At 35.0% G+C, this 15,767-nt stretch overlaps 1 protein-coding gene across 4 annotated transcripts in view; it reads right to left on the minus strand.

Annotated features, from left to right (window-relative positions):
- LOC121379983 (stress-activated protein kinase JNK-like) overlaps positions 1-15,767 on the minus strand; it is a 68,962-nt gene that overhangs the window by 17,957 nt on the left and 35,238 nt on the right. For all 4 annotated transcript variants that reach the window (XM_041508689.1, XM_041508691.1, XM_041508688.1 and 1 more), the window contains exon 4: positions 9,141-9,199. In XM_041508689.1, coding sequence (XP_041364623.1) covers positions 9,141-9,199 — 59 coding nt within the window. The remainder of the gene's footprint in view (positions 1-9,140; positions 9,200-15,767) is intronic.

Below are 15,767 nucleotides of genomic sequence, written 5' to 3' on the forward strand. Positions count from 1 at the left end.
ATTATGTGATATATTTCAGAAAATCTAATGGTAATTAACGGTAGGAGTATGTTATCATATAACAATGTGATTTAGACTTTAATAATTAAAAGTCAGTGCCTTTAAGTTACTATGCAGTTATCTACAGTATAACCTCGATTTAACGCCAACCAATGTTCCAAAATAATTTTGGCATTATATCGAGTTGGCGGTATAGTGAGGGTGCCTTGGGTTTACTACCAAACTTAATTTTTTTTTAAATTGATGAATGTCAAGAATATGACATATGTTTTAAATGTAAATAACAGTAACAAACGTAACAACAACCAGGTAACATTATTATTTTATTTGTCTATAAACATGGCAAGTCAATACACTAAAACGTAAAACGCGCACATGTATGCGTTTCAATCGATCTGTGAAATACATTTATTTTAGTTTTTTAATCTTTTTTGAAAAAGTTCAGAATATTTTTTTGTTGAGCACTTGATAGAATTATCTCATTCAGTCGTGTTTGGAAGGCTGTCAAAATGTTAATATCTGAATCAACAGAATGTTGATTCCCTTCTACAAAACATATCACCGTGTTCATGGCATCCTTGGCACTAACCGCCGACGGAATGGGCTCCGGTTCAGCGTCGAACTCTTCTTCCTGGTCATCAGTCGTTTCGTCGTGAATCTGTTTAACACTTTCAAGAATCTGCTCGTCGCTGATATTAACAAATGTCTCTGCTTCGTTGTCAGTGTTGATAAACTCGTCAACATCCATTCTCAGCTGTTCGTCGATTGAAAGCCGGCCCGTGACGTCACCAATCAGATCTCGCAACGCTGTCGTTTCATTGGCTGGTGCTTGGTGCAAGTCGGTATGAGGGTCCCGAGGAACGACCCCTGTGTGAATCCAACAATTTTTGATAGTGGTGGCACTGACGATATCCAAAGCATGTTTCACAAAACGAATGCCGTCACAATGCTGAAAAGTGATTGGCTATATCTTGTTGACTTTTAGTTGAATTTATCTTCGAGTACTGAACAATTTCTCTTTTTTTAACCGCGTCTAATACGATACGTTTTCGCTTTAAATCCATTCTGCTGTAATAAAATGCGTTACCGGTGTCGTCGCATTTATGCCAAAGCTAAATAGCAACTTAACATGAGGCCATGGTCGAAATATGCTAGAGCATAATAAAACTTACCTAAAGTTTGTTTATTAATTAAACTTGAGTTGTTGTTGCCAGCACTTCAAAGACCCGACAGAACAATCCGCGATTGAAATAATGAATCTAATGCACCCCTCTGTCACGTGATCACTATAGCGGCTGTTCTTTCTATACCGAGTGGTGACTGGACACAAACACCGCACCTGCCTAAACAATTCTAGCACTTACATCCGTTAATTGCTACACAATAAACAAAAACAGATTCAGTGTGTACTGCTAGTGTACAACGGAGTTAGGATTTCCCCAATCAACAGATCGCTAGTAATTATGTCACTATAATCAACTTTGTGACCAGACCATTGGCGGCAAAATCGATGAAATTATAATGGCTAAATGGAGTTCGGTTCAAAAACGTAGTTGGCGGATGGCGGATACCGAGGGTGGCGTTATATCGAGGGAAATAAACATGAATGAAAACGGTACTTTAAAGAAAGTTGGCGGTATGCGAGGTTGGCGTTAAATTGGGGGGCAATAAATTGAGGGTACACTGTATATGAATTATAAATCATACATTTATCCATAAGAGCCTTCAAACTGAAACCCAAAAGCATACCTTTAACCACAAGATATAAGAAGAATGACGCAAAGGTAAAATTTGTTTTGCTTAATGACATTGAGAATAGTGATTAATTATTTATCGGCTATTGAGTGTCAAACATTTGATCATTCTGAAACTTGAGTTTGTTTGTTTTGTTTAACGACACCACTGGAGCACATTGATTAATTAATAATCTGCTATTGGAAGTCAAACATTTGGTAATTCTGATTTGTAGTCATCAGCTATTTCTCGCTCCACCCAGTGCACCACAACTGGTACATCAAAGGTCATGGTATGTGCTATCCTGTCTATGGGATGGTGCATATAAAAGATCCCTTGCTGCTAATCGGAAAGAGTAGCCCATTGCCTTTGATATGCCAGTCATAGGGCTGGGAAATGTAAAACTCCCATGAGTACACCGAGGAGGTTCAATCTACGAACAACCAGGCATTGAAGTTAGGACTTTATTTAAGATTCCAGTGGAATGATGTAATATAGATATTTTGGGATTCCAGCTCATAATTTTACGCTTTCAACCAAAAATCTGAGATCTGCGGAACCAGTCCACAGAATCCTGCTAAATTCGCAGCCTGACAACCAATGCTTATATTAGAATATATGATCATGTATATACAAAAACTATGTAAGCACTAAGTGGGAAGCAGCAAGCAGACAGTGATGGGTCAATAAACATTACGAAAGCAGTCATGTCTTGAACACCTATTAGACCCAATACGATCAGTATTGATTGGTCTACGTACCATGCCACAAGTAATTATATTGGCGACCGATTCTCCCTAGCGAAACAGAACACCCAGGAATTAACTACACAGTAGAGGATCAATTTCATTACCAGGGATTCAGTTAAAAAGACATGACATCAGCACTGTCGAGTGACATGTACATATCCATCTGTAAACCTAGCACAGTAACTAATACATAAATTTATGCAAATAGATTCTGCAGGAGACAAAGTGAAGTAAATTAAGACATTTTTAAAGTTTCTTTTGTTTAAGGCCAAACAAAAAAAATGGTTTGTTTCTGGTCACCCGACCGACCCTAAATTTTGCCACCGACCATGAACTTTTTTTTTCTGCTGGGGTGGGGGGAAGCACACAGAGAAGTTGTGGTCGCGGATCGACAAAGCAGACGACAGAGGTACTCAAGTAGGATAACTCTTACACGTCAGTGTGTGTGTTAAATGGAGGTTGAGGGGTGTGTGTGCGTGGGGGGGGGGGGGGGGGGGGGGGGGGGGCAGCAGCGATGGTTTTTATACACCCCCACTGAAATTGGAATCATTAACCAGTGTTCTACGTTGCGACCAAAATGGTCGCCAATGCGACCAAAATGTTGGCGTGGCGACTGACTCCAAAAACGTCTAAGTAGGGCCTATTAAATTATTTGCCATGTGCGTTCAGAGTCCTAGCAGCGAAAACAAATGAAATTTGTTGACATCATTGTGCAGTCGGAACATTTCACTATTTACGAAGTTGTCCGATTGATCACTGTGAATTCCGTATTAATTGTCGGTACAATTCGGAACTCATCGTTGATTTTAGTAATTTGGCGAAAACAATCCAGATACTTACAACACATTCATAAATGATACAAAATGAGTAGTGTTGCACTCTGGCGAGTAACATTTTAAGCTTGGCTAGTAAATTTTGTTTGTCCACTAGCCAAAGAAGAGTAAGTTATAAAACTGAGTGTAGAACACTGTTAATAACACGTGCTCTTATTAGGTACCACGGTAATTGGTGACACACGAGATCGCATGACAGTACGGTAACGTGTGTGGTGATTAAACGGCTTTTATTACAAACTGCTAAATACTGTAGGCCTATAGAGGAAAATATATCGTATTATCGTAACTCCAGTCATCTCATACAATGTAGGTTTATTTTCCAAAAACAACAACGTGCGATCTCAACAAAACAATAAAGGATTTCTCGATACCACATGCACAGACTACAAGTCATCGCGTTTTTTCCACATGCAAAGGTGAAGGTCATTTGAAGAAGACTGTACAATTTTCGTTGTTGGCTACTGCTTAGGCCTAGTACCCAGAATTTGTTAATATACACGGGTGTAGCCTGTAGGAAGATATCAAAAAGTGGGGTGGGTGGGTACACACACGTATAAAATTAATATATAAACCATCGATGCCGCTTCCTACGCCAGTGATGTAGATAGGCCTTTCAACTGCTGAACATGGGTAATAATTAAATAAACGGAATATTCAAGAATAACCACAGTTCACATTTATTTCAGTGTTTCAGTTAATTGGGAATAAATTAATTTGAGTGATTTTAGCATGGGTCCGTTCAATAGGCTAATAAACATTAAAACTATAAGTCCGTCCCGCAGGGAACACCTTAGCCCGAGTACTCTGACTGTAAGAGAGCTAGACGGACATTTGAACATAAACACGCTCTCATTATTTATGTTCAAATGTCCGTCTAGCTCTCTTACAGTCAGAGTACTCGCGTTAGAAATGCCTTTTTTATTACTATGAAATTTACTACAAGTTATTCATTTCTAAGCCGATTGATTTGTAAATTGCACACAAAATTAGTATTGTTTTGTTATTTCCAATACAAGTTGGATAAATCTGTGATTTTTTTGTGCAAACATCTATTGACCAACTTGGACAAATTTGTGCAGTCATCCTATGACAAAACTGGACAAAGCTGTGAAGTTTCTGTGCAGTCATCTACTGACTTTTATTGGTGAAAGGAATAGTTTGAACTTTTTTTGTTTTTCTGTCTTTTGAAAATGGCATGTGAAACTTAAACCTGACATTGACAGTGAGATTGTTTTCATTTCTCTCTGGCTGCAAAGAGTAAACTAAGATTTTTCAGACAGCTTGCCTTCATGTCTTTCATCTTGAGATTGAGGTTTTTCTCTGGCAAACACATTTAAGGTAGGGTAACCTTTCTTTGAACTAAAAAAAAAAAAAAAAAAAAAAAAAAATCCTACCTACCTACCCTACTTTTTTTGGCCATGTTACCTGAAACAAACTTCTTCTTTTTTTTGGCCTAATGACACCAGTAGAGCACACTGATTAATTAATCATCGGCTACTGGATGTCAAATATTTGATAATTATGACTCGTAGTTATCAGAGAAAACCTGCTATATTCTTCCATTAGCAGAAAGGGATCTTTTATATGAACTTTCCCACAGACAGGAAAGCACATACCACGACCGTTGACCAGTTGCGATGCCCTGGTTGGAACGAGGAAAACCCCATTCAAATGAATGGATCCACCAAGGTGGTTTGATCCTGTGATGTAAGCATGTTAGGTCCAAGAAGTTTTTATTTCAGTCATTACTTTTGACTACATGTACTTAGCTTGACATATTTTTTAAGGCTCATGATTTTTATTAACTATGTTTTTGGTCAGCTATACATAGCTTGGGTTTTTCCTTATTTCTCTCTCTCTCTTTTTCTCTCTCTGCATATGTCTGTCTCCCCTTCCCTCTTTCCATATCTTGCCCTTTCACATACACATACACACAAATGTTAAATGATTATTTTGATTCATCTGAACTTGCATTAAAGCCCTGGGTGGATTTTAGAATTGTTTTCTTTACAGTTGGTAGGATCAATCCTTAGTTTTAATGTTTCCTCAAGTCATCAAAACCAGCACGACACATCCATCAAATTGTATGTTTTAAATTTGGTTTTATTTTCATGTGCTTTTATTTAGTTATTTGTTTTCTTTTATAATAAATTAACTCTGAAAAAACAATCTGGCAAATGAACAACATACCCCAGATAAGACTCCCATCCTGGAGATGGTCACTGGTCATGCCAGAGATCAAATCCGGGATTGGACGTGCCTGAACCTTAAGTGGATAGGGACAAGTAAAAAAGAGTACCTGCCTCCCTGCCCCAGATAAGCATTCCTCAAAATACAACCACATATTAAATGACAAGCCTTTCTTCAAAGCATCCACATTTTTTTACTTAATACACAAAACGATACAATGCCAAATTTAATTCTAATTCAGTTCTTGAATTAGTTATGGTTGCTAATATCCCCAGAGAAATCATACAAGGCAGTGTATGATGAACACACAGCAGGTGCCAGTTTTCATCAAGAACTAAACCATAAGAACTAGAGTTCTTGTATGCAGTTGGAAATTTAAAATAACAGAATAGGGTTTCTGCCGGAGGGTATGAAGGGTAAAAGGAAAATCAATGGACATATCTGTTGTAATTTTTATGAAGATTATAGTAAGAGAATTGCTATTTAAAATTTGTTATGGTGCATAAAATGCACAGTCCAAGTTTCAAAAGATTTCAAGTGCATAAGTATCCGATATGTTTTGTTTTTATTACATACCTTCAAATTATTTTCTGGCAGAAAGCATGTACATGTAGAACAGTCTTGGTATAGGGTTTTATTTCTAAAATTGGACCTGACACCTATGGCTTTGACTTTGGGAATTTTAATGTATTTTTACAAAAAAAGAAAAAAAGAAGAAAACAGAAAGAAAAAGAAAAAAAGAAGAAAAAAAAAAAAAAAAAAAAAAAAAAAGGAAAAAAACCAGAAAAGACTTTTTAGTGTCATTTAAAAAACATCTTATTTAGCCAAATTAGAATTTAGAATAATAATACGGTACTATACATATACTTTTATTTATTTAAATTAATATATCAATTTTGCATTATGAAATGTTATGGGTGAGGGAAGGGATGTTTGTCAATTATTGCTATGTATCGTTTTCAAAATATATCTTTACCCATATATAATAACAACAAAAAAGAATTATTTACATTCAGACTGAGAATATTTTAGTCCAAAATTAAATAAATAAAAAAACTGGCATAGCCTTTGAGGAATTGTGGGTAATGATGCCGATTATCGGAATCTAGAAACATAGGTGATAAAACCATTTGGTATAACTACATTATAAAGTGATAAATATGTAAATTTTTCTAGAATAAAATAGCTGTTGCTGGTTTGTTTATTCTTATACATGTACAGTTAAGATCATTCTTGTAAGTACAGGGATGTATCCAGGATTTTTCACAAGAGTCCCATGGCTGATCGGACTGGGAAAATTAGTACAATTTTTGTCATTTATTGGGATTTTTTTCGGGCCACTGAATTTATGCATCAAAATATTTATTCACCAAATTGGAAATTTATAGTTAAGAAATTGGGAATTTTTTGTGACATTTGCTTTTGGGAAGATGCCGATATTCGGTACTGTACAATGACTGGATAAATCCCTGATGTATGTACAGTGAAACCTCTCCAAAACGGACCCTCTGTAAACCTGAAAACTGGATATTTTTCACTGTTATTAAAAAAAAAATTAACCTCTCTAAACCAGATACCTCTTAATACTGGACAATTTACTTGGTCCAGTGTGTGTCTGGTTTAGAGGGGTTTCACTGTACTTGCTTAACCTAGTAATAAATAAAAATATGAAAGGTCAGCAGCCACAATGAAGTTCAGTAATATAACATGGCCTGCAGTAACACCCCAGTAAACTGATTTACATTATCACATGCAAACTACATGTATGTCAAACTATAGCATACCGTATATTGCTGTGTATTAGCCGACTTTTGAAATCTAGAAACACTTTCCAAAAGAAGAGAGTCGGCTTATACACGGAGGTAACAAATTCGAGCATAAAATTTCGATCGAAAATACTCCCGATCGTGACTTATAAATTTTGATCAGACCCTTAGCCTTTCACCGATTATGTAACAATAATTTGTGCACAGTATAAATAAAACACCCCATCATGCAATATTATGCAGTTTTTTGTTCCTGAATGCATTATAAGTTTGATGAATAATAATAAAAAATTACTTGTTTTATTGTCATTTCAATGGTAAAAACGTATTCTTTCCAACTGTCCGCCATCTTTGTTTGACCTGTGCTGGGGACCAGTCTTTCATAGAGCAAATTTAAGATACAAAACGGTGTTTTTTCTTCAAACAAGTATTATATTTCTAATATTATTGTTTTGTTGGGAGGGTACATTAAACTGTAAAGTAATGCCATAAATAAATTAAGTTCATTATTAACATTACCGACTGAAAAAACATACAATGTGTAACATGAATTTCAGGACGATAATTACTCCCGCTATTGTCACATGACCATACCATATACAGTGAACAGCTGCAGTCACGGACCCTATTATCTTTTGTTTCCGTGTGTGTGGTGGGGGATTAAACATGCCTCAATGATTTTACTTTTTGCTGTCCAGTGAATAAATTAATTACTTGTGGGCAGTAATATGTTGTTACAGCTTGAATAATTTATTTTTCTGTTATGCTTTATCAGTTCTAAATTATTTTTCACGGCATGGTAGATGTTAGCATTGCCGCATTGATTGTGATCGCGATTACCGGGTTTGTAATAATTAAAGGGAAAACAAATATGAACAAAAAAAGCACAAGTCTATTTGTTGACAGTATTATTGAAATCGATACAACATACAGCTGGACAAAAGATGACTTCGGCTTATACACAAGGCCGATGATTTTGTACTAGATATTTAAGGTCAATCTAAGAGGTCGGCTTATCCAAGGAGTCGGCTAATACACGGCAATATACGGTAATAGTTTTATAATAGTTTGGAAGTAGTATACTGATGGGGGGGGAAAAAGGGATCAAAGAAAGTTTGAGAGAATAGAATGACAGCAACCAAAACCCTTATCCATGGTGTTAGGAAGTTAACCATGTTACTCACACTCAATCCCACATTTCTGGCATTCAGTCCCACATTAAATTTTTGTGTAGTACTAGTAGGGAATTAAATTTGGTCTACAATACCCAGTGTTTTCTTATTTGTTTATCTTGGTATATGAAAGAGGAGAGAACATGTAAGGTACACTAGGCTACTGGATTTGATTAAGAGACATGAGATACTTTATATGTACTTCATCGGACGGGACAGTACATACTAAATATATATGTCGATTATGAAACAATGGTTGAAATGTAAAGATTTACACAAGGAGAATCAATCCTACAACCTCTACAACTAATTAACGATCAGTATTAGAGGAGTATAATAGGTGTTACAACTTGTAACTTAAAAGTGCCTCTTAACAATGCCAAAAGTAATCAATGAAATGTCTCCTAAGTGGTGATTATAAGCCTACAGCTAAAGCTAATGAGAAGTAGCAGGTGAGCGGTAAGGATGGCCACAAGACACAAGCACCTGTCACTGTTGATACAAGGACAGTGAACGAAGTTAAAAGATAGGAGCTGCCACATTGGAAACAAACAGGATCAAATGTATATATTAATTAGCAAAAAAGGCCAAAATAACCAAATATATTTTACACTATCTAAATTCTAACACTATAGCTAAAATCAGCATCTTTACAAAATGAATAATAAACTGCTATTAATTTTAAATACTTACACATCTTGGAATTCTTCTAAAGATTTTTGTGGGGTAAATGCATTTAACAAACCTATAATCTGAAAAGAAAAGAAAAGAAGCAAAGTAAGCAATGAGTTTACAAATTTCAGCACATCAAACACATATGTATCTAAATTGTTTAAGAAAATTTGCCTCAGCTTATACGGGGTATAATGGTTTTGTCTTAGTGTAAATAACCAATGAGATTAAGGTATTTTACATGAAAGCAAGATAAAGACACTACACTACACTACACTACACTACACTACACTACACAGACAGACACAGACACACTACACACAGACACTACACACTACACTATACATACATTACACACACATTGCACACACACTACACATACACACACACTATACACACACTATACACACACTATACACACACTATACACACACTATACACACACTACACACACACACTACACAGACACACATGTAAATATAACTTATATTTATATACAACAAGGCATGTTGTCTGTGTTTCACTAATTGATTGCATCAAACCAACCCACTTTGCAGTCTATATAGACAATGTAATCAGTATAGGAAATATCAATAAAAATAATGGGTAATCTATGAATAATCACTACCTGTACAAGACTTATTGAAACGAGGGCTTACCTAATCAATATGAGCAGTCAATATGTAACCTACTTGTTTAGAGTGATTGTTGAATAAAAAGATACAGGTAGATAACACAGCAACCCAACATTTTATCCACAACCACAAAGCACTTTACTACAAACTTTGACATTTTTGTCAGCACTAATTTTTAAGTGCTCTTAATCTATCACACATTATGGCACCTTTGGGTATAAGAGAAATAAAAGTAGTCACAGTATTAACAGTGCATGACATTTTGTCTCTGGGAGACATACTGGATGGTGTATGCCTTTTATAAACCAGTGTCTTAAATTTGCAGGGCTTGAACTTAACGATGGCACTGATGGCAATTGCCATAGGTCGGGAGCATCACCGATGGCACAAAAGTACTGTCAGTAAAGTTTCTCAATCATGGCAAAATGTATACACCTGGTGTACATTATCTGCCAGTATATAACATTAGTAATTTAAAATATGTCTACATACAGTAAAATAACCTTTCAGTCTTATTTATTTGCTGCAAAAGTCTTCTCTTTTTTAAAATTGCCGTTTGAGACAAATTCAGAGCCCTGAATTTGTAGGCGTTTTGCATTTTGTTTGAAGAGAACTCTTCACTTCAGAGAAAACATTTATTGGGTGTTATTTTATTCAAAGTTGGAGTGGGATGTAGCCCAGTGGTAAAGTGCTTGCCTGATGCACGGTCAGTCTAGGATCGATCCCTGTCCCTGGGCCCATTAGGCTATTTCTCATTCCAGCTAGTATACCACGACTGGTATATCAAAGGCTGTGGTATATGATATCCTGTCTGTGGGATGGTGCATATAAAAGATCCCTTGCTACTAATGGAAAAATATAGCTAGTTTCCTTTCTGAGACTAAATGTCAGAATTACCAAATATTTGACAATCAATAGCCAATGATTAATAAACCAATGTGCTCAAGTGGTGTTGTTAAACAAAACAAACTAAATTTTTATTCTAAGTTTTACAACAAACCCCCTTCCCACCTCCGAAACAAAACAAGAAAATCCCCCAACCCAAAGCACACAAAAATACAAAAAGACACTTTACCCTCCACAATCAACCCCACCCCAAAACCCAGGCATGTTTGTAATGAAAATATGTGTCTGTGTGTGCTGAATCAAACCCACTGGCATGACAGATCAACATTTAAAAACTGGGTCACATCATGACCCACTCATTAACGATAGAAGGAAGACAACTTCCAATTACAGCATGTGATTTCCCGATTAATGACACGTCCCTGTATCTTTTGACATCAGCGTCTAGTGTGCAGCGGTCTACACCGAATTCCTACAGATGGTAAGAAATCAATAAAGCCATCAAGCCCGTCTATGGCTGGAAAACTCACTCTTGCAATTCATTACTGCTATTTTAATTGTCATCAACGTACATGTTACAATAGGTTCAACAAATGCCTGCTAAGCAACACCATTCATTTAAAAAAAAACCAAAAGGAAAAAAAACCCCAACTGATTAAAAGAATCACAATGAATAACAATCATATCACAAAGACAGTGATTCTGATATTAATATTTAATATGAATAAATCAATCATTTTAAGTCTTCCTGAACCCACCATTAATACAGACAGGCTTTTATCTCTCTATCCAACGGTTCTCAAGAGAACATGACACCAAGAATTAGCATTCCTAAACAGCATAGTTCTTAACTGAATAGTGATAGAAATAAGCAGAATTTTTCACTGGACTAATACATCTAAAAAATCTACTTGTCCACCAATATTCAAATTCACATGTTCAAATAAATGGTTTGTTTTATTCAAGTACTACAAAGAAAATAGTTTTGCTCAAAATTACTATGCCTTGAATTTTTTACTTGTCCAGTGAACAACCAGAGATGCATTTTGCTTGTCCGAGCAGGTCAAACAGACAAGTGCTTATTTTGAACACTGGGTGCTACAAATACAATAAAATGTTTCCAATGCTACATTATACACTCACTCACTCACTCTCACTCATCCCCCCCACCCACCCTCCCTCCCTCTCCCCCCCCCACACTTATTACCAATAAATATTTTTGAATAATTCAGTTTCAATATTTAAATACAACTTAGGTCAACCAATACCCTTCACTGTTTTAACCTATTTTAATTTATGAACCTTCATAATACAAGCAAATAATCTACACAATGAACTACTATTACCAACACACATCTAAATGTACTTCTTATATTTAACATACACATATTTGCATAATTCTTGTTTTCAACAAATTTGCTGACTTATACAAATGTACATGCAGCTAGGTCAGAACATGTACTCTTTAAAACATATTGCTCCATTAATTATTTCCTATGTTAAACCTTTATCTTGATTTCAACCGATACAATGTATTATAATACAATGTATATACTGCCAAGATCTTGACCTTTATTTCTGATATCATGGTCATGTACCTATAAACTTTTTAAACCATTTTTGGTTATTGTCACTACATTGTAAAATCAAATCCACTGTTACGTTTGTGATCAGATATTGGACAAAAATTTGCAGTTTCATATTTACACATTACATCCAAATAGCTTAATGCCTGAGATTCTTGCTTCATAGGATCTAACCACCTCAGTGGACCCATTGTTTTCTTTCCCTCTTCTCAACTAGAAAACCACAACTGGTATATTGAAGACTGTGGTATGTGCTGTCCCATCAGTGGGAACATACATATAAAAGACCACTTGCTGCTAAAAGAAAAATGTTGCGAGTTTTCTCTAAGACTGTGTCAAAAATTACAAATAGCCAACAACTGATAAACCAATGTGCTCTAGTGGTGTGATTAAACAATTCAAACTTTAGCTTTAACCGTACAGCTTTTGATTTTGTGTTAGAATAGCATCGCAGAGATAAAAATGGCAATAACATGCATTACCTATTAACCTGATGAAAGATCACAGCATCATTGCAGAGCTTAAAGTCATTACCCACGACCAGTGCTGGTGTGCTTGTTGTCCAAACCATGCAATTACACTTTACACACCAATGTAACTATGTATGAGTGGGATGGTGCATTTTTGCTTGCCATTGATTTTCTACTGGTTATTGATTTTTTCTAAAACTGATCATTATTTTACATGAAAATAAAGCACAGACAGGAAGTAGACTGAAATATTACTGAATGAAACAAAAAACCAACAAATTTCTTCTCAATAGTGCTTTGTCAACTGTGATCAATACAAAGGAAATATCTTTTGTATAATAATTTGTAATACTGTTTTAGAAATGTAAATGGCAGACTATTATTTAAGTAAATCATGAACATTGTTTGGAAATTTTCAGTTCAGTTTCAAAAACATAAAAATAAGCAGTTGACAAAATTTTTTAACATTATTATTGCCATTTTGTTTATTTTATATTAACAGATATTAAATTAATAATAACAATAATAATAATAATAATAACAACAATAACAATAATAATAATCAAAAATATTTAAGCACATTTAGAATTTTGTACATTCAAATTGAGAATTTTGTCTTTAAAACTAGGAATAAAAAAACCTCAAAGGGACAGAACCGTAATTTGGGGAATATAGTGCCGGATATTGGACTTCAGCAACACAGATGATACAACTGAGATATGTGGTGTCCAAAATAAATGAAGGACTCCTACTGGATAGTGATCTTTATGACGTTTTAAAATAACTATATTAAAGCATATTCCTACAGACAGGAAAGTTCATTCTACAGCCTTTAATCTAGCAGTCATGAAGACACTGGATGAACAGGAAAAATCCAAAGGGACCTCCAAAAAAAGATCAATTATATGGCCAATCACATCTGAGACAAGGGCTCTATGACACAATCCCCTAAGGCAAACATTCTACTGACTGAGCTATATCTCCCCCCCCCCCCCCCCCCCTCCATGTTCAGGACAGCATGCTTGAACTGTGGTTCAGTACATGAGCATGGGATAAATGCATATAAAAAAAAACTATGTTGCAGAGACTGAACATCAATTTTTAAATAACATGTGGGTGTGGGAAATTGGACCTGTTGATTTATGTTTCTGTTGTAGGCACAGACAAGGTACAGTTTAGTGGGCGTGATTGTGGTGGAAATTTATCTGGAATATAATACAAACTGATTAACTAAACTGACACAGAAAAATAAAAGGTACAATTAATGCAACTGAAGTCAAAATAAAACTACACATCATTCCTTTTTCATTATTAAGCAGATTAAGTGTAAGGTAATAAAAGCGCTCTTGTGGAAAAAAAAACCCCATTTCTGGCTGTATTCAGACTGGCTGGCATTTGTATATTAGATTAACTTGGATCGATGTAGTTTAAGTGCGGCAATACCAAGGCTTGTTAGCTGCAAAATGTCTTGACATTACTGTTGAAAAAATTAACAGGACAGATATTTGTCTAACCACACAAGATATGAGAATATTATAGAAGTGCTAGTTTGTGTTAAAATATTACGTGTACAGGTTTCTTAAGGCTGAAACTACCAAATGACAATATCACTACATCTTCATTGTCATCTACACTGCCTGCTAAGACAGAAGCCAGTAATTGATAATCAAGTACGAAATGAGACCATGTATGAATTGTGGTATTTAAAAACAAGCATCAAAATAATATAGCCAGATACCTGAGAAATATCTTCATGAGAAAACAAAATCGTTTAAACAAAAAACATAATTATTCAGTAAACGAAGTGGATTGGCAAACAGGCTTATAAAAATACCTCTCCACATGATGATGTTACATACTATTAAAATTAAAGATTGATAAACATAAAATCATTCAACAGCTTAATAAAGCCTTCATCAGATGGATAAAACGCTCAAAAGATGATTTAAAAAAAAAAATTAATTCTTCACTTACTGGCTAATTATCTAAACAAGGCAGCACAGGACTCTCACAGTTTCTGCCAGAGGGTAACACGGGTATGGCGCCATATCCAAATTGTTTGCAGATATTATTTTTTTAACTTAACCTTTTGACAAAATTAATGATTTATTATTACTGTATGATTTTCTTAACCCTAATCCTAACCCATTTTTGTTCTGGGAGACAGCAGATGCATGCAACACACACATTGTAAATATTCAATTCCATAGTGCCATACCCAAAAATATCTGCTTAGGACAAATTTCTTTTTTTTTCATTTTCCTCCTGTTGTCAGCAAAATACTGACATTAATCAGGCAAATAATTTAAAACATAATCATAATAAAAATTGTGCAGAACTGATATTGAACTCCTTTGAAATACCAATTTCATTTTTTGCATGGCATGGCAAAAATACTTCAAGCGAAAAAAGAAAAAGAAGGGGGGGGGGGGGGGGGGGGGTTAATTATTTGTGAGTCTTGGATTCTGTTGCCAAACACAGCACTGCTTTCAAAGAAATCCTAAAGAAAAGTCTATGACATGAACTTTAAATGTGTTTTTCTTGTCATATTTCAATACGGTCTCATTAAAAATAATTTTTACTGCAAGAGTTTCTACGTTGTTTAGAATATCTTTAGCAAGGGTTGATTTTTATTATTTAATATTAGAAACAATTGACTGTACAAAATAAACAGAAAGTCTGCCCAATTAAATCTTTAGCCTACAACACAAAAGTTGACATTGTCATCGCTGTCAGTGGAAAAGTAATACTAATATCTCGGCTATTTACTTCGTAAAGGTTACAAAATAAAAGAAAGAAAAATACAAAAAACGACACCCCCTCCCTCACCCAACAAACATCTCTAAAAAACAATTTCAATACTAAATTCATAAACAAGTTTTGATTAACAATTTAACTAGCTGTCATACACAATTTCACTCATTACATAACATCTAATATTGACATAAATAATTAAAATTGATTACAAAAAAAAAAAATTGCTACATGTACATGTATAGTTTACCAATAAAAACTCTGCTCTTGGTTAATGACCACTGTATGTTTTCCCTATCGGGAGGTAACAAGCCGTAATTAAATTGCATGCATTCCCACAGGAGCTGTAACATATCA

Source organism: Gigantopelta aegis, chromosome 8, assembly GCF_016097555.1.
Source record: "Gigantopelta aegis isolate Gae_Host chromosome 8, Gae_host_genome, whole genome shotgun sequence".
NCBI lineage: Eukaryota > Metazoa > Mollusca > Gastropoda > Neomphalida > Peltospiridae > Gigantopelta > Gigantopelta aegis.